Genomic DNA, 24,076 nt, shown 5'->3' on the forward strand with positions numbered 1-24,076 from the left:
TGTTAAACATACTCAGGAATGTCTATTTTGATTTGAACTCTTTAGCATATTATGGAGTTTATACATATTGAGATTTAACTAACTTTGAGAAAAATATTTGGTAACAGAATGAAGCTGCCATTCTGTTTTAAATATATAAAAACTCTAAGAATTATAAAGAGCTAAAATATTTTCATTTAAATTCTAAAGTGAGACTGAAATTTTGTGTTTTGTGTGTCTATTGTGTGTGCAGTGTTCTCATGTTTAAATTTGCAGCATAAATAATCTTCAGTATTTCTTTACTAGTCGACATGTGTTGACAGTAACTGTTCTATAAAAATGTTTCTTCTGGCTTTCTACATAAAAAAAAAAAAAAAAGCAGCCATTGACAAATGCTAGACCTTGTTTTGTTAATGCATATGAGGTTCTTGCTAAACGGCATAGGGGTCAATGCTTTTTTTATGAACCAGGCCAGCTGCTTTTGAAATGAAGAACTCAAATATGTCTTACTACTTATTTTTATGTTAATTTTAAAAGATTGTCTCTGAGCACCTTCCACAGAAGCATGATGCGATTGGCTTAGCTGTTACTATGGATCAAAGAAGACAAAACAAGACTACCACAGAAATGAGCGGTAAGATCTATATTTTTATAAATACTGTTGAAATAATATTTATGCAAATCATGAGAATCAAACATATCAGTAGGCAATAATGTTTACTTGGAGAAATTCATAGAAGGATTGATATTAATTGCATCCATGTCCAGCCTCCACAGGGACATCTCACACTTGGCATACTCTCAGGCAGTCATACACATACAAACATAAATGAAAATAAAATCTTACATTTTACACATAAGAACTTAAAAATAATTTTTAAAAAGTTTGAAAAGGAATAGAAATAAATATTATCACATCATAACCAAGTTTGTTTTTCTACTTATTCATGATGTTATTCCACATTATCTCCACATAACCTATATTATTTTAACTATTTCAATTCTAGTATAGTGACATTCTAATCTAATACTTTTGAAAACTAATAAAAAATATCTTGTAAAAAATTAAATCAACTAACGATAAAGTATAATTGAACCTATACCTTATACAAATAAAAATATGGTTCTTGTACCTACCTTTAATTATTTTTATTTTAATAAAATATATTCATCTTATCTGCCATTTAGTTGTAATTTATTTTATTTAAATATGTACATTTGTCACCAGGTCCATGCAATGAAGAGACATCAACAGAAGATGAAGGAAACTGTAACAGCCATGAAAGTGTTCAGTCATTGGTATGTAATAGTTTAAATTGAAGGTTTTAATGTAGTTTTAACAAGATAACATATAATAGTTTGTATGTTTTAACAAGATAACATGTAATAGTTTAAATTGAAGGTCTTAATGTAGTTTTAACAAGATAACATATGCAAATGAAATTACATATCATATCATATTATAGGATAGTTGATCATATTTCAATATTTAGAATCAAAATATTTTAGCCCATTATTATTCTTAAAGTATTTTTAGAGTCTTCATGAGTTTAGGGCTACACATTATCTTTCCATTTCTTGTCAAATTTCTTTCTGAAAATTACTTGAGTCCCTAGTGTTTAAATTCAATAACATGAGCAATAGTTAAGATATCAGTGTGTATTTTAAAAAACATTAATGTTTTCTATTGTGGAGGATGAGGTGTGGAGAGAGGGATTATATAGGTGTTCCATTTAGGGACCACCACTCTACCAGTATCAAAACTCTTGTTTCTGATTTAGCTATTGTCCACTGGAGTAAGAAGTCTGTTGGGTGAAGAATCAGTATAACACTTCTGTATGGGTATCAGCATAAATATTTAGAAGGCAATTTGAAAATATAACCACTTAGCAAATTAGTAGGTTTCCCCTAAAACATATGTTTCCAGCAATGGATTCGACCAGGCTTACAGACCAGATATGAATGTCTTCCTATGGAGTGAGCCAAAATTCAATCAGAAAGTGGTTGATTAACTCCATGACAGACATGAAATTATTGTCAGTTAACAATTGTTTAGAAACGGGTGTCATTTGCTTCATTGGATGTAGCTTAGGATTTATTTATTTATGTATTTATTTATACTGGGTAAACAACTACCCACGTACACTCAGGCAAGTAACTCTAACTAAGGTCAGCAGGTCACACAGAAGAAGAAAGGAAAGCATCATGAAAACATGTTGGAATATGGGTTTCAGTAGAAAAGGAAGAGAATACGGAGGAATGAGAAAGGAGTATGAGAGACAGAAAATATATTTGTTGATTAATATACAAAACTGTCAAACGATTTAAAAATTTTAAAGATTTTTAATATGTCTCTATTATACATACACATACACACCCATTAACACACCCATACACACACACACACACATACACAGCCATACACACACCCATACACACGCATGTAACTGTGAACCTTTCTATGCCTTACCCAGTTCCCAAATAATGACACAGAGTTATATATTTATTTAGTAGCTTTTGGCCTTAGCTTTGGCTTGGCTCCAACTCTCTCATAACTAAATTATCCTATTTATACTAATTTAAGTTCTGTCGCATGGCTGGTTACCTCTCCTCAGTTTTATATGTCCAACTTCATCCATGTCTTGGTAGCAAATTTTCCGTGTCTCCTCAGAGTTCTTCTCTATACCTGGAAGACCCACATTCCTATTCTGCCTTTTGCTATAGACCACAGGCTGTTTATTTTAACCAATCAGAATGTACCTTAGAAAGACAAGGATGAACAGAGATACATCTTACATAACACAATGTACAAAAATATCACTCCAACATATATATGTTAAATTATGTTAATTTATATGTTATATTTTATGTTATATATAACATATATGTTAAAATCTTTTAAATTTACATTTTAAATATTCTATTTTCCAGAGAAAATCTATGTATAATTTTATATCCAAAACTCTTCATTGTTGACATATGCCATCCAAGAGTATTATTCCACCAGCCTTTCATGCTTGGTTTATGTAGTAATCTATAGCTACATGAAAATAAACCATCTTGATATAGACAAGCTTGTGAGGCACACTACTCAATAGTTTGAGTTTTAATATAATCCTCCATGATATTCTAGTGTTGTTGCTTTGAAATAAGAAACTAAGCTGTCTTTTCCAGTAATGCATGAGAGATCTTCATTAAAATCTTTCTTGTTAAAATGATTTCAACAGGTCATCTCTGAGCCTCTTGCACAGGAGGATGTTGTCCATTTACTCAAGATTGCAGATCAGAGGGGAGAAAATGTGGCAAATGGACAAATGAAAGGTCAGAACTCTATTTAGTTCAAAGCAATTTGGTGGAGTAATTACTCAGGTCGGGAGCCCTGGTATATGCCACGAGCCAATGAGAATTATTTATTACGTATACAGAGAGTTCAAATAAAACTCAAATGGTAATAAGCTTGCTATCAAGCTCAGCATAGGCTGCAAATGGGAATGCCACTTTAAACCTGTTTTAAGATACTTGTGCATCTGAGCAGTGTTGAGTCATAATAAAGAGCAGTGCAAAAAGGAAAATTAATAAGAAATGCACAAAGTACGAGGAGTGCTAGGAAAATGAAGCAGAAATTTGTCGAGGCCTGCTCTGCCCCACGTTTGGGGGCCAAAATGTTGCGGACCACTCTGTCAATGTTGGAACCCGCACTGCCAAAAGCCTTGGGAATAACTTGTTAGCCCGCACTGCCCCAAGCTGCTCCAGTCTGCAGGTCGGGGTTCAGCAAGAGAGAGAGTGAGGACAGAGGCCAGGAATGGAGACCAGACAGAGTGTGATTCAATCCCGTTTATTCTTCAGTCTCTCTTCTTCTCTCCAAGTCCCTAGTTCTTAGTCCCTAGTGCCTCCAAGTTCCAAGTTCCAAGTGCTAAGTGCCTAATGCCTACTCCCTAGTTCTTCCGAGTTCTCTAGTCCAAGTGTCTTCTACCTAATGCCTAATAACTATCTCCAAGTTGTACTGAACTCTTCTGTCTGCCTCTCGCCTTTTATATATCTCACTTCTAAACCACGCCTCTAAGTCATGCCTGTAAGTCATGCCCTTAGGCCTTGTCTCTAAATCTGATCTCTAAGTCATGGCCCTAAGTCACACACCTTTAAGTCTCACTCACCCAAGGGAAAATCCTGGGTATCTAAAACAAGATGTTATCAGAGTGTGCTCAGGTGTTGTAGGCTATTGTAATCAAGTCTATTGTCAGGGTATATGGCTCAAGATGGCTGCATGGATGATAGCCACCTTCTGCTGGCTCCCCACAGAAATTCATGATCGTGTGTATGGAAAGAACACTAAGGGCTCTCCCCTCCCCCTGTCTAGGAACGAAAGAAGTACGCATGCAACACTAGTTTAAATTCCATGTGTCAGAGTGACACTAAAATAAAAGTTGATAAAGTGGTAAAGAATTCAAAAGAGGTGCTTGCTCTAATGGAATAAAATTGCCACAGTCAGTGATGACTTCCCACCATGGATGAGTCTTAAGAGAAGAAAGAAGCTTTACAGAAACATGGACAGAGTGCTTTCGGATGGAGGGGGCATCATAGTCATAGATAAAAGAGGGAAAAAAGAGGATTTCTGATGAGTCAAATGCAGGTTATTTAAGCATCAGGGCCAAGATAGAAAATGGTGTTCAGGGTGAGTTCGAATGTTTCCGTGGGATTTAAAAGTGTTGTCTCTGAGGGTTGGTTCATTGACATCATTCTATTTCTGAACTAGTTGGTCCAAGTAAAATACTGATCGGTTTGGTAATTTCCAATATTTGTTGGGAAATATATACCCAAGAAAAGGGAATAAATAGTCAAGTAATGATAAGTCTTAATCAATTTCTTTTAAAAATAAAATTTTTAATTTTAATTTTATACATATTTATTTGTACATTTATATATTGTATTTTTAATTTTATACATATTGGTCCATTTATTTATTTATATTTTAGGGGGGTTACAGGGACACATGAGTACACCTTGAGGGAGTCAATTCCTCCTTCCACTGTGTTGGTCCTCAGTCACCAGTACTGGCAGCAAGTACCTTCATCTACTACATCATCTTTCTCTTCTGTGTTGTTATGAAGATTGTTGTTTATTGAACCCCTCTTTATACTTTGTTTTAAATTCTTGGGTTTTCAGAAAAAACAAGCTTCTATGTGACATCCAGAGACCAGAACAGGGAAAATGGCAGTGAGAACAGCCAGCCATCGGTGTGTAATTCTTTAATCCAAAATTCTCATTGAATGTATTTGTTTAATAATGCAGCATAGACCAAGTAGAATACGATTTTATAGTTCACTGCAGAATTTATAATGTTTAATATGCAACTGGAAAATGCTGAAATGTATATAGAAATTAGAATATTCATACAAAATTTTATGAAGTTTTTCCTTTAAAATGAGTAGAAACTGTTGAACCTTTGTATCCCATGTATATGCCTCCTTACATAATAAAGCAATAGCAAGTTGTATTTGTGGTCTGGATAATAATTCCTATTAGGTAAAATTTTATTGATTCCTATTGACATTCAATATCTGCAATGTCACTTTGTCTGCCACTTAGTCAGACATCACTTTTGAATATGAGTGCTTCCTTCTACAAACTTACTTTACCTTCATTGTTTGGGATTAAAGGTGAGTGCTAATTTTGGTAAATTTCACACAATGAATTAAGTTTATTACAAAATTGTAATGAGGTAAGATCACTGCTCATATCTTAATTCTGACTCAGGCTATGGCAAATTTCTTTTTAGTTTGAAGTACCTGTCAGTGTTTTGGGGAGCACATAAAATAAAGGATAAATCTTAGAAGATGAATTTCAATTAGTTTCCTAATTTTTTATGTCCATTATCACTCAATGGCTAACTTAATTTTATTTTAAATTAATTGTAAATTTGGTATTTTAAAAAATTACCTTAACAATAAGCTTAAGAATCAAATCAAATTAATGTTCATAATTACATCTTTCAAAAAGAAAACCTCTCAGGAACCAAAACCAGGTAAGAATTGTGACAGATGTGACATCTGTACTTCCAACTCTTTCTCAAGCATAAATGAGAAACTGTTGATCAAACAAGAACAATTAAAATGGAAAATATTATGCAACTGATCACACATCCACTAGAGGAGAATGTACATGGAAATTAACGTGTACTTTATGCCTGGATCATCTCCAGGCTTTTCACCTGATACAATGACTTGTTACGAGAACCACACAATATCACAGTCTCTAAATCAACACTTTAATGTGCAATCTTGCTGGTGAAAATAAAAGGGGACATGTGTGTCTTTCTACACAGATGAGTCTTACAGACAGTGAACATTTTACATAGAAAAAAGTAATTACAAAGAAAACTATGACGTGAAGAATACTGTAGTGACAGTACCGGATTACAGACAGAAGCAGGCCTTGTTCATTAAAATTATGAAAATGGAACTGAGTTAAGTAACAAAGTAAACAATTTTATTAAAAACTGTCAGTATTCTTAGTAACAAACTTTCATTGCAGCTTAAGCAAAAAAGGAAGACAGGACTCAGCACCACGATGGACACAGTGGAAAAGCTGTCTTTTGGCAACACTGCTGCTGCTCATGGTGGTGGTGGTGGTGATGGTGATAATGCATCTGCTACTTCTGAAACCGGAAATGGATTCATCCAACAAATGAATTGTGGGAAGGCTCGGGACCATCAATTTCCTGTTGAACAAAAAAAGCATGTTGGGTAAGTGTGGTAATATTTAGTAGTGTATTGTTGTTATTGTCCGAAGTATCTGATTCTCATTTGACCCAGTGTTCATGCTTTTATTAAGAATTTTCAGCCTTGCACTGACATGAAAAGACTATAATGAGATACCATTGTTTCTCATTATACTGATAACTGATGTATTTGAAGGAAAATAGCAGGGCTGTAATTTCTGGTGCAGTATTGTTAACTAGAGTTGACAAATACTTTTTGATGGATAAATTTTTAGCAGGTATCCCTGTTTCTTTATCCGTTATCCACAGTTTAACTTCCACAATGAAATCTTTGGTTGGTATTAGAACAAAGATACTAATTTAACAGTCACATGTTTGGGTGTCAGGTTGACAAGAGATGTGGTACTCATAGTTAAATTGTTACTTTGACAGGATGCGTGCATAATAACAAAGAGACAAAGCCCAATGGGCCTGTTTGAGAATGATTATGCACATTAAGTTACCTGAGGAGGAGAAAGCCACCATTACTATGGGCAACATTGTTCAATAGGCTAAAGTTCTAGACTGAATAAAGAGGAGAACATGAGCTACCTTGAGCCCTTGATCCACACTAATCCCTTCCTTCCCAAAGTATTCTCTGTTGGGTACTTTTATCACAGCAATAAGGGAAGAAACTTACACAATGCACTAAACCACAAGGGGGTGCTTTTTCTATAAACAACCAGATAGTAAATATCTGAGTCTTTCTTGGCCATAAATTCTCTGTCGCTGCAGTCCAAAAGCTCAGTTAGAGACAACACTTGAATAATATGAATAATTGTATTTTAAATCACAGCATTTTCAAGGGCTAGACTATAGATCAGTGGTACACTGCTCAGCTCTCATGGGACTGCCCTTGGTTCAAATACCCAGCAGCACAAGAAACAGTTTAGAGAAAAACTGCAAGCAAATAAATTGCTGAATTCAGCCAACAGGGACTAAATCGATAACATTTTTGGCTAGTTACAAAATACTGCTAATACAGGGAATTTTCTGTTTAATATAACTCCCTTTGTAACCATATTTTGTTATGAAGCACATGATATTTTCACAATGTCTTTGTACACATGTAAAATAAGCTCTCTTTGTAAATGTAGCCCATGTTATGCACTTTTCCTTTTTATTCTTACTATAGAATTCATATTTAATATAAATAATTACTTTGAATACTTATGGTTGCTTAGAGGAAAGTGCCCTAAAATTAGACGCAGTTTTTAATTTAAACTTTTTGCTTTTTTGAGTTTATACATGACTATTGTATTTACATTACTTCCATCCCTCCTTCTCCCTGTTCCAACTTCTCCAACTGCTCCCAACTTCACAAATTTATGCTTTCTTCATAAATATTATTGTTATATATGCATATCATACATACATACATATATAAACATATACATATATATGTATATATGTTTTGTTGCCAAAACCACAAAAAATGTAGCACAGATTGAATTATTAAGTCTGTTTTCTTGATGCCATTTTTCATAAGCAGTGAACCCTGGCATTCTTGTGCAGCGTTCAAGCCTAGTGTAGCACTAATTTCCTCTTGTTTCAGAGTGTCCTCCACTTTCAACAGGTGTAAGTTCATAGGAAACATGTAGGTGGCAGGCATGTACTTCTGCTTCCATTTTCTTCCCTGAGTAGAATCACTTTCTCGGGATTTTGTTTATGTGTGTCCTGTTTGTTTCGATATGATTTTCAACAGCTCCTCTTTTCTATGTGTGTAGACTTTCTTGTGCTCAGACATACTTTTACTCAAATGTCACATTGATTTATAATACCTTTATCATTTGTGTTTTGAACTTGGTGCTTATTGACCTTTCCTTGTGTGGGGCTAGTATTTCTTGCATTTTAGTTTAAAGGCAAATAAAAATAGAAACAGTTTGTAATATTCTCCAAGTACACTGCATTTTTATGAATGAATCAATAAATAATGTCTTTGGGATCCTCAGGCATGTACACAGAACCACAGATATGGCATAGTTACAAATAATGAAAAGATTTTAAGGAAAAATACTGTAAGAAAAATACCGAATGTGAATGTCAGGTGACCACCTGCACACGTCATATTCCTGCCTTACACTTTTTCTTCTGTGATAAACCACAGGCTCAACAGTGACCAAAATAAACCTTTCCTTTCTAAAGTTTCTTTCTGTAGGAATTTCATAAGAGTGGGAAAGCTGACATACTATGGAACTCTGTACAAGTTGGTGTTCCCACGCTAGAGAATTTTTACTGTTAAAGGTAACAGTAATAAAGGAAAGAGAGAAAAACTACAAAAGCTGAAACTTAATGAAGTGTCTTTAAAACAACATTTTCTTTTTAACTTTTAACTAGTGTGTGTGTGTGTGTGTGTGTGTGTGTATAAAAGTTGTCAGAGGGGCATCAGCATCAGATCACCTGGAACTGGAGTTACAAACAGTTGTGAGCTGCCTGACATGGTGCTGAGTATTAAACTCAGGTCCTGTGCAAGAGCAGCATGTACTTTAAACCACTGAGCCATTTTTAATAGGTTTTATTAGTCTAATTAAGTGTGTGTATCTGTTAGGAGTGTGTATTATGAGTATAGGCACTTGAGGTCAGACCTTGTAGAGAGGTAGTTACAGATAGTTGTGAGCGCCCTGATATGGGTGCTGGGAACCAAAGTCTGATCCTCTGAAAGATTATTATCTATTCTTAACTGATGAGCCATCTCTCCAGCCTCTACAGTTCCTTTTTCACCTCTAATGGAAATTTTTAGGCTATGTTTCCATGCTGCTGCAAATCACCCAGTTGAGACAGTATTTTTACTGAGCTTAATTGGATCTTCATATCCAAAGATTAGAAGATTTTACATGCTACCTTTAAGGATTTATAGCAGAGTACTTTAAAATGCTGTTTAGTATACATTTTGTGGCAACTAGTTATTCATTCTGAATTGGCTCAGAAATGCATTAAACCAATATAGCTGTACATTAATATGATAATCTAAAATTAAAACTATCTCACTCTGGTTCCTTCCTATCTGGGCCCAAGTACTGAGCAGATCCCAGGCGGCAGCTCTACCCCCAATCTCACAAAACCCAGAGGAAGCTGGCCTCCCAGGAGCTCTAACCCAGGCAGTAACTTAGATACGGAGACAGCAACACCCGATCCAAACAGGGAGTAATTGGGACCCACTAGGACCCAGGAATTCACTCCTGGCCTGAAGCACTGGTTCTTTCCAGTCTGTGCCTGAGCACTGAGCAGATCTTGGGCCCCATCTCTAACCCCAGTAGTAACACCCACCCCACATAGTACTGATACAACCAAGATAATAGGAAGGAAAGACTCCAGTCAGTGACAGGGCAGGTAGCACTAAGGAGATACAGATGGCAAAAGGCAAGTGCAAGAACATAAGCATCAGCAACCCAGGGTACTTGGCATCATGAGAACCTAGTTCTCCTACACAAGAAAGTCCTGAATTCCCCATATTACTAGGAAAGCAAGATTCAGATGTAAAATCACTTCTAATGATGATGATAGAGGACTTTAAGAAGGACATAAATAACACTCTCAAAGAATTTGAGGAGAACACAGGTAAACAGGTAGAAGCCCTTAAAGGGGAAACACAAAAATCCCTTAAAGAATTACAAGAGAACACAACCAAACAGGTGAAGGAATTGAACAAAACCATCCAGGACATAAAAATGGAAGTAAAAACAATCAAGAAATCACAAAGGGAGACTACCCTGAAGATAGAAAACCTAGAAAAGAGATCAGGAGTCATAGACACAAGCATCATCAATAGAACACAAAAGATAGAAGAGAGAATCTCAGGTGCAGAAGATACCATAGAAAATATTGACACAACTGTCAAAGAAAATGCAAAAAGTTCTTAACACAAAATATCCAGGAAATCCAGGACACAATGAGAAGACCAAACCTAAGGATTATAGGTATAAATGAGAGTGAAGATTCCCAACTTAAAGGGCCAATAAATATCTTCAACAAAATTATAGAAGAAAACTTCCCTAACCTAAAAAAAAAAAAAAAAAAAAAAAAAAAAAATGCCCATAAACATACAAGAAGCCTATAGTACGCCAAATAGACTAGACCAGAAAAGAAATACCTCCTGTCACATAACAATCAAAACACCAAGTACACAAACAAAGAAAGAATATTAAATGCAATAAGGGGAAAAGGCCAAGTAACATATAAAAACAGACCTATCAGAATTACACCAGACTTCTCACCAGATACTATAAAACCTAGAAGATCCTGGACAGATGTCATACAGACCCTAAGAGAACACAAATGCCAGCCCAGGCTACTATACCCAGCAAAATTCTCAATTACCATAGATGGAGAAACCAAGATATTCCACAACAAAACCAAATTTACACAATATCTTTTCACAAACCCAGCACTACAAAGGATAATAGCAGGAAAGCTCCAATACAAGGATGGAAATTATACCTTAGAAAGATCAAGAACATAATCCTCTTCCAACAAATCCAAAAGAAGATAGCCACCCAAATATAATTCCACCTCTAATAAAAAAATAACAGGAAGCAACAACCACTTTTCCTTAATACATCTTAACATCAAATAAAAATCAATTCCCCAATTAAAAGACATAGGCTAACGGACTGGATATGTAAACAGGACCCAGCATTTTGCTGCATACAGGAAACCAACCTCAGTGACAAAGACAGACTCTACCTTACAGTAAAAGGCTGGAAAACAATTTTTCAAGCAAACGATCCTAAGAAACAAGCTGGAGCAGCCACTCTAAAATCTCCAGTCTGAGAACACAAAAGGAGGAACTCATGGCTCCACCTGTATAGGTAGTTGAGGGTGGCCTTGCCTAGCATCAGTGGAAGTGGACAGCCTTGGTGCCTGAAAATTTGGATTCCCTAGTGTTGGGGAATTCAAGAGCAGGGCGGTGGGAATGGGAGGATGGTTGGAGCACACCTTCAGTTAAATAGTAATAGGAGGAGAGGGGATGGGGTAAAAGGTTTGGGGGTGAATGGAAGAGGAAATAACATTGACAGGTAAATAAATAAAATATCCAATTAAAAAAACAGATAATGGGTATGGCAATTGTAGTTGAACAGTCTAGACTTTTTGTCAATAATTTATTATGGGGATTTTGTATAATCCTCAAGGACAAGGTATTGTGGAAGAGGCCCATGAAACTTTAAAAACATTGGTGAGACATACTGTTGCTGAGACAAAGAATGACGCCAACCTGTGAGCTTGTTTAGTACCCTGATAAGGGTGGCTGGGGAGCTATATTGGACATATGTTTCTGACCCACCTTTGCTTGACTATATCCCAGATGGGACAAGCTGCCTTGCCTCGAGTTTTTAGACCTTGTGGAATAGGGAATTGAAAAGAGAAACTATGTCTCTTGTATTCTTCTTAAAGATGCCAAGCTATTAGGACTCAATCATGTACTGGTCTAGAAATCAATCCAATATGGGAAATCACAGTCTAATGTTGGAAGACTGGATCTGGACTTTGTCAGGAACATATTTGGAAGCTAACTGTAGCTTTCTATGATGTTAGGATAGCAAGAGATAATGTTGGGACAGGATCTGGATTTCAAACAAGGGTTACTGTATGTTTTAAGGATCTTTTAATTGTCAAGCTAAAATTGGTTTTGTCTCTTCTACAGCATTTATTGTAAGTTGCATTGACTGTATAATTTCCAATTATATTAGTGTGTTGAAACCTGGCATGTCTGTTACAGGGGTCTATCAACCAGCTTTTGTCTCACTGCCCTGAGTATTAGAAAACCTTGATTCTCTGAAAAAAGCTTGAAAGTGCTGGAAGAAGTGAGTTAGGCTTTAAGCAGAAGCAAGAGGGTAGCAGGCTTGATTATTGCTGGTATAACAGCTTTAATTCCATTAATTGCTAGCACCACTGCTTCTGCAATAGCATTGACACAAGGAGTTAAGACAACTATTTTTGTTAACCATCTAGCAAAAGATGTTACTAATGTATTGAGTATACAAAAGGATTTATATAGGTATCTGGAACAATGAATGATGCTCTATAACCCATTCAAATTATCTGAAGGAGGTTCAGGGTTCAAGAGTTAGGAGCCATCCCAAGTGTCATGACAAATATTATTGGAGTAGTGTTACTTTTGAAATTCACAATGATTGTCATTATAATTTTAAAAAGGTTTAAAGACACCTGTAGGATATTTAGCATAATCTTAACACCTCTCTGGGTGTGTTAACTTTGCATAATGAGATTATGAATTTAAAGAATGCTGCTCTGTTGACCTTTGATGCTGCAGATAATCCCAATAAAATTATCCATGACCTGAGCCCAATAGTTCTATTTTGGACAAACCTCAGGAATGGCATATATTGCTTGGTCAGGCTAGCCCTTCTTGTCCTGGGAATACTTTTATTCCTGCCCATTGTGTTGAAGCTTATCTTTAACAACATCAACATGTTGTTAGTCAAAGTACATGGCTTAAACCTGAAAAAGGACCCCCGGACAAAATTATTAAATTACCAGGCTGGCAAGCCAAGGACAGGTAAGATTCTCCACCGAGCCTTATCAACCTAAGACAGTAGTGCAATGCCTTTGATAATGCATATTCCATGATGGGTAAGGAAGGCATTCTTGTCAGAATGACCTAGACAGGCTCAATCTTGTTAATGAAATAAAAGGGCGGGAGAGGTGGAGAGCCTTTGGGGCTGCTTGGCAAGAAGCTGACATGGGCCAAAGGCAAGGAAAGGGGCTGCTTGACAGGAATATAACATTGGCCAAGGACAAGGAAGTAGGCTTCAAGCAGGAATCTGACATTAGACTAGAACAAAGAAATAATTTCAGGTAGGAGTCTAAATTGTAGGCTACAACAAAGAAGTAATCTCAGGCAGGAATTGTTGCGGCCTGAGCTGCCCCACGTTTGCGGGCCAAAAATGTTGCGGACCACTCTGTCAGTGTTGGAACCCGCACTGCCAAAAGCCTTGGGGGCTAAACTGTTAGAGCCCATACTGCCTCAGGCTGCTCTGGTCCTCAGGTCAGGGTTCAGCAAGAGAGAGAGAGTGGGCACGGACTCGAAGAATGGAGACCAGACAGAGTGTTTATTCTTCAGTCTCTCTTCCTAGTCCAAGTCCCAAGTCTTGAGTTCCTAGTCCCTAGTTCCTAGTCCCTAGTGCCTCCAAGTTCCAAGTTACTTCTTCCAAGTGCTAAATGCCTAATGTCTAATAATCTTTCTTCCGAGTTCTCTAGTCTAAGTGTCTTCTTCCTCAATGCCTAATTTCTACTCCAAGTTATACTGTACTCGTCTGTCTGCCTCTAGCCTTTTAAATGTCTCACTTCTAAGCCATGCCCTTAAGTCACACCCTTAGGTCTTATCTCTAAATCTGATCTCTAAGTCAGTCATGCCCTTACATCTCGGCTCTAAATCACAGTTTTAAGTCTCACACACCCAAGGGAAGATCCTGGGTATCTAAAACAAGATGTTATCAGAGTGTGCTCAGCTGTTTTAGGCTATTGTAATGAAGTCTCTTATCCGAGTATATGGCTCAAGATAGCTGCAAGGATGATACCCACATTCAGTCGGCTCCCCACAAGGAATCTAAATATTAGGCCAGAACAAAAAAGTAATTTCAGACAGGATTCTAAATTTTAAACTAGAACAAGGAAGTAGGCTTCAGACATGAAAATGACCTTGGGCTAAGATAGGGAAGTAGGCTCAGATACTTTGGTCATCCTGATAAACCTTTAGAAACAGTGATCATGGGAGTGTTCACATAACTTGGTTTAATGCCTTGCTTTTTCTTTGACTATTTGCGTTTATTGTATTGCTTATTCCTAAACTATTTATATCTATTGTATTGCTAGACCCTCAACCTAGAACTGACCTTATTATTACATGCATGTAATCAAAATGGTATAAAAGCATAAAGAAAGAGGGGGTACAGGATAGGGGGCTCTAGGGAGGGGAAATGGGGAAAGGGGATGACAACTGTAAATAAATAAAATATCCAATTAAAAAAAACTATCTCACTATTTTAAAATCTTTATGTAATAAAAACATGCAGATGCATGAGTCATAGCAAATATATTTTAATAATTCCTTTTTCTTTTGCCATAACTATCATAGCTATATATCTACCATTTTATTGGATACTGAAAAATATCAGCTATATCAATCTAATAGCTGTGTATTTTCTGCAGAAAAATGGAGGACTTATACAAAATAGAAGATTAGAACAAAATAATGTAGCATGAGTCATTGCTTTTGGATTATGAGGTTCTAAAGTATTTAGTTTTAACTTTTTTAAAACTATTTTACTTCTATTTACTTTTTACTTTATTTTTTATTTTATTTAACTTTATTTACTTTTTTCTTCATTTACTTCATTTTTTACTTTATTTATTTATTTAACTTTATTTACTTTTATTAACAGTTTTGTTGGCATGCATCATGCACACCATAAGAATTTGTTTACTGCAGGTGTAACTAGTTGAATAGATAAATTCACTAGTTGAGAAATGTCTTTAGACAAACAAACCATTTGTTTATTGAATGTCAATTTCCAAAATTGTCTATATATTTAGTTTTCACATTTCTTTTTTTTTTAAAAATTCTAATTAGGAAAAATACTTATAACCAGAAATATAATAATAGTTTAAATCTACATACCATCATTTGAACTGAAATATTTGAGGACAGATACAATGTTCACAAAGTAATAAAAAACCTGTAGCCAGCATTCTTGGTTTTGAATTGAGTCTGCCACTGACATTCTATATGTGCTTAGTCAAGTGCTTTGGTCTTTCTTAACCTACCCCTTTCATTTATAAAATGCTGTCATTTCCCTCATATAGTCATTGTGAGAACTAAACTGAATTTAGATTGTAGTGAAGGTCCCAGCCAAGCTCACTCCTATCTTCACTGCAAGACAATTTCCCTTCTTTGGGGACTTACATATTATTTTTCACTTAGAGTTAACATTCATTAAGATTTATTTTTATAGAAAATGATAATATGAAAGTCAACATATTTCTTTTCATAAAATAAAACTAGTAATATCATTATTTTCTTGTTCCATTTGCTCTCAGAAAGTTTGCTCAGAGTTTAATTATCTGTATAGTTTTAGTAATAAATGTGTTTTTTAATGTTACTTTCTATTTTACTGACTCTCACTTGTAGTTTATCACATTTGAAATAGTTTATGAATTTTTGAGTAGGAGAAATAACAAATGCTTGTGTTTCTATAAATATAATGGTTTTCAGTATTATCTGTTCTTTTCATATTTAAATGTTGAGCAGAAACTTTTATCTTCTTTCTAGGCTGAATAAGAAAACATCTGGTGAAAAGAATAAGGTATTGTAAAGTAAATTTAAAACAGTATCTCATTCAAAATAATTTACAAATAAAATGATGATTATGAAATCTGGGTGAAATAAATACATGATAGAAACTAAAGTGAAAAGGTCTAGAATTTTTCATTATCTGGTGAAATTTATATTGAAAATTTCAAATATAAGAAATTGTAATCATAAAAAGACGGATAGGTGGGATACTGGTACATTTACTATGTAGTATAAGTATTGAGCACTTTCCAATATTATATATATTTTTTTATTTTACAGGCTCTGATGTATGTGGCTGCTATGGATGACCAGTTATCTGAATCATTCTCTGAGGATTATGACTTGCCTGATTATGACAATATATTGATGATAGTTAACCAACTTCAAATGAAGTACAAAGGTAAGGCCACCGCATAATTGTAAAGCCTGTAGTACAGTGTCCAGGGAAGTTTCAAAGTCAGAGTCTGGCCTGTCCATGAGGACTTTTATCTAGTTATATCTTTCGTGCAGTGTGAGACGTAGGGATGCAGGTTAACATGCTATTTTCCCTGCACATTTTTGAAGAGGTTGGCTTCTCACTAAGTCACAGTTTTGAAAACTGTTAGAAGTAACAAGTCTATAGGAGGTTGGGTCCATTTGCTAGTGTGTCCTGCTGTGCTGGTGCCTTGCTGTCCTTGTTACCATGGCTCTGTAGCTTTAAATCAGCCTCCGCAGGGCTCCATGAGATTACCATGGCTATTTGAATTCCTTCTGAATTCTAACCTTTTTTCTCTCTCATCCTGTTAAAAAATTTCATTGAGGTTTTGAAAAAGATTGTACTACTTTATTATCATTACCAGACATATATCAGCTTTGTAATATAAATTCTAATATCCTGTGAGTATGAGCATTCTCTTCTGATGTCCTCTTCAATTTCTAGCTTTGCAGTGAGAAAATTGATTGTTTATTAACAACTGCCACATTTTCCTGGGCAGTGCTGGGCACAAGCTTTTAATCCCAGCACTCCGGAGGCCTGGTTTACAGAGCAAGCACCAGGACAGCCAGGGATACACAGAGAAATTCTGTCTCAAAAGAACAAAACAAACAACAAAACAAACAAAACAACAAAATGTTTTTTTTAATTGCTACATTTTCTCTGTAGCTGATTTGTCTACAGCCACAACATATGCAACTTGAAATCAGTTAACACATTTTCCAACGTATTTCTGCACTCATTTTTATTCACCCTTATAATTCTGTCCAAAACAGGGAGAATCTATAGGTATAATGATAAGTTCTTTTTTATTATTCCTTCTATTCTTTTACAACCCAGTCATTATCCCCCTTCAGTTCTGCCCTCTGACAGTTCCTTATCCCACTCCACCTCCCCCTGTCTCCAGGAGGATATCCCCAGTCCCACCTCACCCCACTCCCCACCCCTCACCAAGCCTCTCCATGCCCTGGGGCCTCAAGTCGCTAAAGGGTTAGGCAACTCTTTTCTCACTGAGGCCAGACCAGACAGTCTTCTGCTGTATATGAATTGGGGGACTCATACCAGCTAGTGTCTGCTGCCTGGTTGGTGGCTCAGTGTCTGAGAGATCTCAGGTGTCCGGGTTTCACCCTTCTTTATGAGTAGATTTAATACTATGTTCAGTTAGCAGAGTGATAGTAGGCTCGCCACTAAGGCCTCTGAATTTCTAGCTGTAGGTTCTTAGTCCAGAAATGGTACCAGATCTGGGTTTCATCTTGTGGAATAAGGCTTAAATCCAATTGGAGAGTGATTAGTTACTCCTATGGTGTTTGTGTAACTATTGCACCACTGATCATATCTTACTAGGTCAGGTGTTAGCTTTAGCTCTCAGGATTCACAGATGGCTAAAATTATTTTTCTCCTATGGAAACAAGCACAGTACCTTCCAGCACAATGAAGGCTAGCCAGTAGGGATTAACCTTCCAGCCAGTAATAGCTTAATTTCTCCACGTTCTATGACTCAACTTCATGGCGTTTTCAGCAAAGGATTTTACTGTCAAATACTGCAGGACAACCACAGCATCGGCAATAACTTGTAATGTTTTGTGGTCTATGGGACTTCACTGGCCAACAATTCCAAAAAAGTTACTAAATTTCTAGCATGGAGCTTTACATTTATTAACCTGCAGTGTATCTAATCTAGTAGGGGCACAGTTGTTCTGTTAAAGGGGAATTACATTTAACACACACTCTCTCTCTCTCTCTCTCTCTCTCTCTCTCTCTCTCTCTCTCTCTCTCTCTCATGTGTGTAAGCTTCTACAGTAGTAAATATTTTCATAGGAAGTTTTAATAATGTCTATAGTGTTTGTATTAGCTACCCTGGCCTACCACACCCCATCTCAATTTAACCATTCCTGTTTCACTAATCCTCTTTAAACCTTGATACCTCAACTTTCTTTCTGCCCACCTTGAAGGCCTCTCTACCTACTATGCTTTTCCATAATTTCCTGACTTCTTTAGGCATTCCAAATGAAACACACCTATTTAAAGCTGTGAAGCCATATTCTTGAGTGGGAGAAAACAAGTGGTATTTGTAAGCCTGGGTTACTTCACTCAAGAGTGATTGTTTCCAACTCATTCCGTTGTCCTATAAATTGCATGATTTTGTTTTTCTTAATAGTTGAATAATATTCCATTTAACTCATTTTGATTATCCATTAATTTGGAATAAAACATCAGTGAACATTTTTGATACTCTATAATAGTATATGGTATTATGATATATGATATATGATATATGATATATAGTATATGGTACAGCTGAATCATGTGGGATTTTTTTGAGGAACTTCCACACTGATTTGCATAGTGGCTACACTGGTTTGCATTCATCTCAGGAGTAAATAAGTGTTCTCTTCTTCCACATCCATGCCAGCACTTGTTGTTGTTGTTGCTATTCTAAGTGAAGTAAGATGAAATCTCAAGGTAGTCTTAACATATACTTCCCTGATGGTTAATTATGTTAAACATTTAAAAATGTTTACTGGTCTTCTGTATTTCATCTTTTGAGAACTCATTTCTATTAAACTTTTATTTTATGTGTGTCAGTGTCTTTTTTTGACTATATGGCTGTGTCCCATATTTATGCATGGCCAGAAAAAGGTACTAGGTGGCCTGGACTGGAGTTACACATGGTTGTTAGCTGCTTTATGGGTGCTGGGACTCAAATCTGAGACCCTTGAAAGAGCAGCACATATCATAACCACTGACCCATCTCCCCAGCCCCATGTCTTGCTTTTCACTTGGGTTGTTTTCTTGATTTTTTTTTTTTTAGTTCTTTGTATATTCTAGGTACTAATCATATGTGATGTGTGTGTGTGTGTGTGTGTGTGTGTGTGTGTGTGTGTGTACCTGGTTAATAATTTTTTTTTCATTCTGTAAGCACCCTCTTTGCTGAAGTGGTAGTGTTCTTTACTATATGGAAACTTTAGTTTTATTAATTTTTGGTTTTAAGTCCTGAGCTATCAGGCTCCTGTTCAGAAATTCCTTTCTATGCCAATAAGCTCAAGCACAGTCCCTACTTTTGCCTGTATCTGATTCAGAGTGCCAGATGTTATGTTGAGGTCTCTGACCCATTTGGAGTTGAGTGTTGTGCAGGATGAGAGATGAAGATCAAGTTTCACTCTTCTATGAGCAAACTGTTTGCCTACACCAGTTTTTTTCTTATGCATTGGCCTGAATAACCTCTCATGCCATGGAATCTAGACATTAGCAGAGAAGAACTATTTACCTGTCAAAGATAAGTATTATCCATGCCTGAAGCACACCATCCCATCATTTATTTGGTATACATTAGTTTTCACTTTCTCAATATTTTTATGTCTTCTTTGACTACTTTTTGCATGTGTGTAGCATATTTTGATTTTGTACACCTTCTTCTATCCTCCTTTATGACTCTCCCACTTTCTCTGGATCCCTTCTCCCCAGCAAGTTTCCTTTCTATGTTCCTTTTTATAAGGCCTACTTCATTCTAACTAGGTTTGCTTGAGTGAGCATGGATGTGGGTTGTTTACTGGAGTACAGGGCAATATTCTAGTGGCTATACCCTTGCAGGAAAAAACATAGTCCCTCCCTTCCTCCAGCGACCATTAACTGCCAGGAGCTCCTCAGAAAACAATGGGCACATACGACTCTTCTTCATCCATGATAGAATGCTGCCTAGCTCAGTCTTGTGGAAGTCTCTGCAGGTAACCATAACTGCTGTGAGTTACTGACTGCAGTGGGCATGTCATGTCCCAGCCCTATCCCTTATCTCCCAGCCCTTACATTCTTTGTAGTATTTTATGGTTGCATGTAAGAGTATCACAGGTCAGAGTCTATTTCTCCTCCTTGCCTAGATAGGAATTTCAGCAAAGCCCAGCCCACTGTCTAGATTCTCTAGGATGCTCTTCCCCTTCTGATCAGATGTTTATTATTCATCCTTTTGATTCCTAGTAGGGCAGTCTCTTCCTATGGAAAATCTTTCTGTGTACAGTAGAAAAAGATATTCTATGGAACCCTAGGACTCTACTTTGGTATATATCTAAATTCATATATCTAAATGGTCATCTTATTTCGTCTTTTCTACCAGATTTAAGCTAAATAAAAGCAGTTAATTCAAAGCAAAAAAAATCTTAGTATAATACACTCCAGACTGTAGGCACTCAGTCTGCCGTCATTTACCACGAATGACAAAATAAGAAAAGGTACAAGCCTGTGTATACAGAATGTGCCCATGTGTTTAATTTATATCCACTCTTTCCTGATGCAGATTCTGGAAAACCACTGGAAATTCAGGAGACAGTTCGTTCGTATAAAATGTTAATAGAATGTAACCAAAGTCACTCAGAATTGCTTATCAAAAAAAGTAAGAAGAAGAGAAACCAAGGGAGCAAAGTAATGAAGAAGCCACGAAAAACAGAAAAAGCAAAACAGCTCAAATGCAAAAAGGAAGAGCAGGAACTAGATCTCATTGATGTGGGGTATGGTTGCTCCCACTGCGGAAGTGTGAATGAGCAGTCGGGGCAGACTACAGATTTTTTCGGGAAATATTTAAGTGCTGCATTTTCTTGTGGAATTCTTACATGTTTCCCATTTTGAGAAATGTCTATTAAGTTCATTAGCCCATTTGTTGGTTGAATGATTTCAGGGTTGGTATTTAATTTTAGAATTACACTGGAATATAGGATTGTGTCCTTTGCAAATCACATCTTCCTTTCCCATTGTCAGCCGTTTAACTTATTTCTCTCATCTTGTCTTCTCTCTCTCTCTCTCTCTCTCTCTCTCTCTCTCTCTCTCTCTGTGTGTGTGTGTGTGTGTGTGTGTGTGAGAGAGAGAGAGAGAGAGAGAGAGAGAGAGAGAGAGATTTTATTTGTATAGCACATGGTGCCTTTGAAGAAGCAACAAGTCATTTTTTCACTACCATTTTTATCCAAAGCAGCAATGAGAAGCTTCATTTTTCTGTTAATTCTAATATCACATTATTAGTATTTTTAAAAGGCAATAATTTAGCAGCAGCAACAAGAATGTGCACTTTTCAACTTTTCACTTTTCTAAATAATTTAAAAGATCCTTTTCTATAGTCACAGACTTGCTAGTAACAGAGACTGATCAATTCCTTGAATAGTCCTTAATTATGCCCCTTCTAGTCCATATGTGTTTTTTAGAGATTGAATTGTGAAAGCAGAGATTTTATTATCCTACATAATATAAAATCATGTAGGATAATAAAATGAACTTACTCTTTACCAAAATGAAATTTTAATGTCCTCATGTCCAATTTGCAGATCACCTGAAAAACAAGAAGTGCAAAAAAGAAATGCTGGTGGTTGCTCTGAAAAAGAGAAGAAACAATTAGCTGAAGAGGAACAACAATACAAAAGAGAAAAGCAACAACTGGAACTGCACCTTAGAGCACAAGATACGGAGCTGCGGCACCTCAGAAATGATATAATTAAGGTAAAATGTCCTACTTCTCCATCTGTTTAAATAATGTGACGTGACTTATAATCGGTACTCAATTCAGTGCAGGGAGCCTTTATGGATAAGAACATGACAAGGAAACAGACAGCTTGGAATTCTCAGCATTGTATTAATGTAGTAAGCCTGCGCTCCCAGGAACTTGAAGTGTCTACTCTGCCCCACCGACCCCAGTTCTGGAAATGAGCTAAAAGCAAAGAAAGAGAGAGAGAGAGAGAGAGAGAGAGAGAGAGAGAGAGAGAGAGAGAGAGAGAGAGAGAGAGGAAGGAAGGAAGGAAGGAAGGAAGGAAGGAAGGAAGGAAGGAAGGAAGGAAAGGAAGGACTTAATTAGAGACTTAACCAGAGAACAAAGTCTATGATGGGCATTTATTTTTTTAAAGATTTATTTATTTATTTTATGTATGTGAGTATACTGTCCACTGTTCCCATCTTCAGACAAGGGCAAAAAGTAGCCACATTCTTCACCAAAATATCACAAGAACAGTCTCTAGGCAACATATTGAAATTCTCCACTGAAACCTCTCGGGCCAGGTCCACACAATTCAAATCACTCTCAGTAACAAAGTCTTCCATATTCCTACTAGCATAACCCATAAATCCCCATTTAAAGCATTCCACCGCTTTCCAAATCAAAAGTCCCAAAATCCACATTCTTCCAAACAAAAGCATGGCCAGGCTTATCACAGCAATACCCCAGTCCCTGGTAACAACTTTTATCTTAGTTAGGGTTTTACTGTTGTGAACAGACACCATGACCAAGGCAACTCTTATAAGGACAACATTTAATTGGGGCTGGCTTACAGGGTCAGAGGTTCAGTCCATTATCATCAAGGCAGAAACATGGCAGCATCCAGGCAGTCACGGTGCAGGCAGAGCTGAGAGTTCAACATCTTCATCTGAAGGCTGGTAGTAGAAGACTGATTTCCAGGCAGCTAGGAGTAGGGTCTTAAACCCCATGCCCACAGTGACATGCCTACTCCAATAAGGCCACATCTACTCCAACAAGACCACAGCCACTCCAACAAGGCCATGCCTCCAAATACTGCCACTCCCTGGGCCAAGCATATTCAAACCATCACAGTTACCCAGTGGTGTCCTGTCCAGTGGGGCATTAAAAAGGGGTCCGGGGAGGTCACCTGAAAGAAAGTTGGGGGGCGGGGGGATACAGGCAAAGACAAAAAGAATGGCGATCTGTCTATAGGCTGATCAAATCACAATTTTTATTTTTCCACACAGGGGTTATATACACAAAAAGGCAGGATGTGGGGGAAGGGGGTGACACAGGAGCATAAGTGTTTAAGGGGAATACAGATATCTTCCAGAACAGAGTATCAGCTGGGTGAAGCTTCAGGGGACAGGTCACTCTGACTCCACCTATGATTCACTTGTCCCTATCTAAGTTGGTATTATCCATCAAGGTTACTTATTTACAAGGTTTATGACTGAGACCTGGCAGCTTTCCACTAAAACTGCTTATTTACCATAGCTTCTAGCCATCTGTTTCAAGGTTTTTTTCACAGAGACCCGAGACTTTGTGTTAGCAGGCTGACTTAGACCTATGGCTGATTTTAGGCCTTCAGGTAAGCAAAGCTGCCCCTGACACTGTGGGAGACTGGTGTATTTCACTAGTTTGGCTCTGCCATTCATATGTGTGAAATTTTTAAATTAGTTAATGAAGGGGTGCTTTGACTATAAAAATAGAAATGCTCACCACAAGCACCCCTTCTGGCTTTCCCTATAACACCAACTTTGCCATATGAATTTCTGAAATTTTTTATTTTAAGCACCAAGTGTGATGAGATACACAGCTTGACCTCAGTGTGTGGGATGTGGATACAAGGAGAACAGTGAGTTTAAGATAAGCTTGAACTACATAGTGAGATAGTATCAAAAAAAAATCCCAAATTGAAAGGAAAGATAAAAAAAAATGAGGGCCAACAAGCTTTCATCTGAGAGACTGACTTTGTCAAGCCATAAGGTCCCTGTTGCAACAAACAATTCATTCACCTTGGAGAAAGAGCTTAAATGCAGTATGAATGATCCAGTGGGATCTGGCTGT

The 24,076-nt window shown here is 36.8% G+C and overlaps 1 protein-coding gene across 5 annotated transcripts in view; it reads left to right on the plus strand.

Annotated features, from left to right (window-relative positions):
* Positions 1-24,076, plus strand: part of LOC117703140 (uncharacterized) — a 135,423-nt gene that overhangs the window by 90,893 nt on the left and 20,454 nt on the right. For all 5 annotated transcript variants that reach the window (XM_076928856.1, XM_076928857.1, XM_076928859.1 and 2 more), the window contains exons 58-66: positions 517-613; positions 1,208-1,278; positions 3,207-3,300; positions 5,143-5,213; positions 6,511-6,722; positions 16,026-16,059; positions 16,329-16,449; positions 20,810-21,020; positions 21,825-21,996. In XM_076928856.1, coding sequence (XP_076784971.1) covers positions 517-613; positions 1,208-1,278; positions 3,207-3,300; positions 5,143-5,213; positions 6,511-6,722; positions 16,026-16,059; positions 16,329-16,449; positions 20,810-21,020; positions 21,825-21,996 — 1,083 coding nt within the window. The remainder of the gene's footprint in view (positions 1-516; positions 614-1,207; positions 1,279-3,206; positions 3,301-5,142; positions 5,214-6,510; positions 6,723-16,025; positions 16,060-16,328; positions 16,450-20,809; positions 21,021-21,824; positions 21,997-24,076) is intronic.

Source organism: Arvicanthis niloticus, chromosome 2 (genome assembly GCF_011762505.2).
Source record: "Arvicanthis niloticus isolate mArvNil1 chromosome 2, mArvNil1.pat.X, whole genome shotgun sequence".
In the NCBI taxonomy this organism is placed as follows: Eukaryota; Metazoa; Chordata; class Mammalia; order Rodentia; family Muridae; genus Arvicanthis; species Arvicanthis niloticus.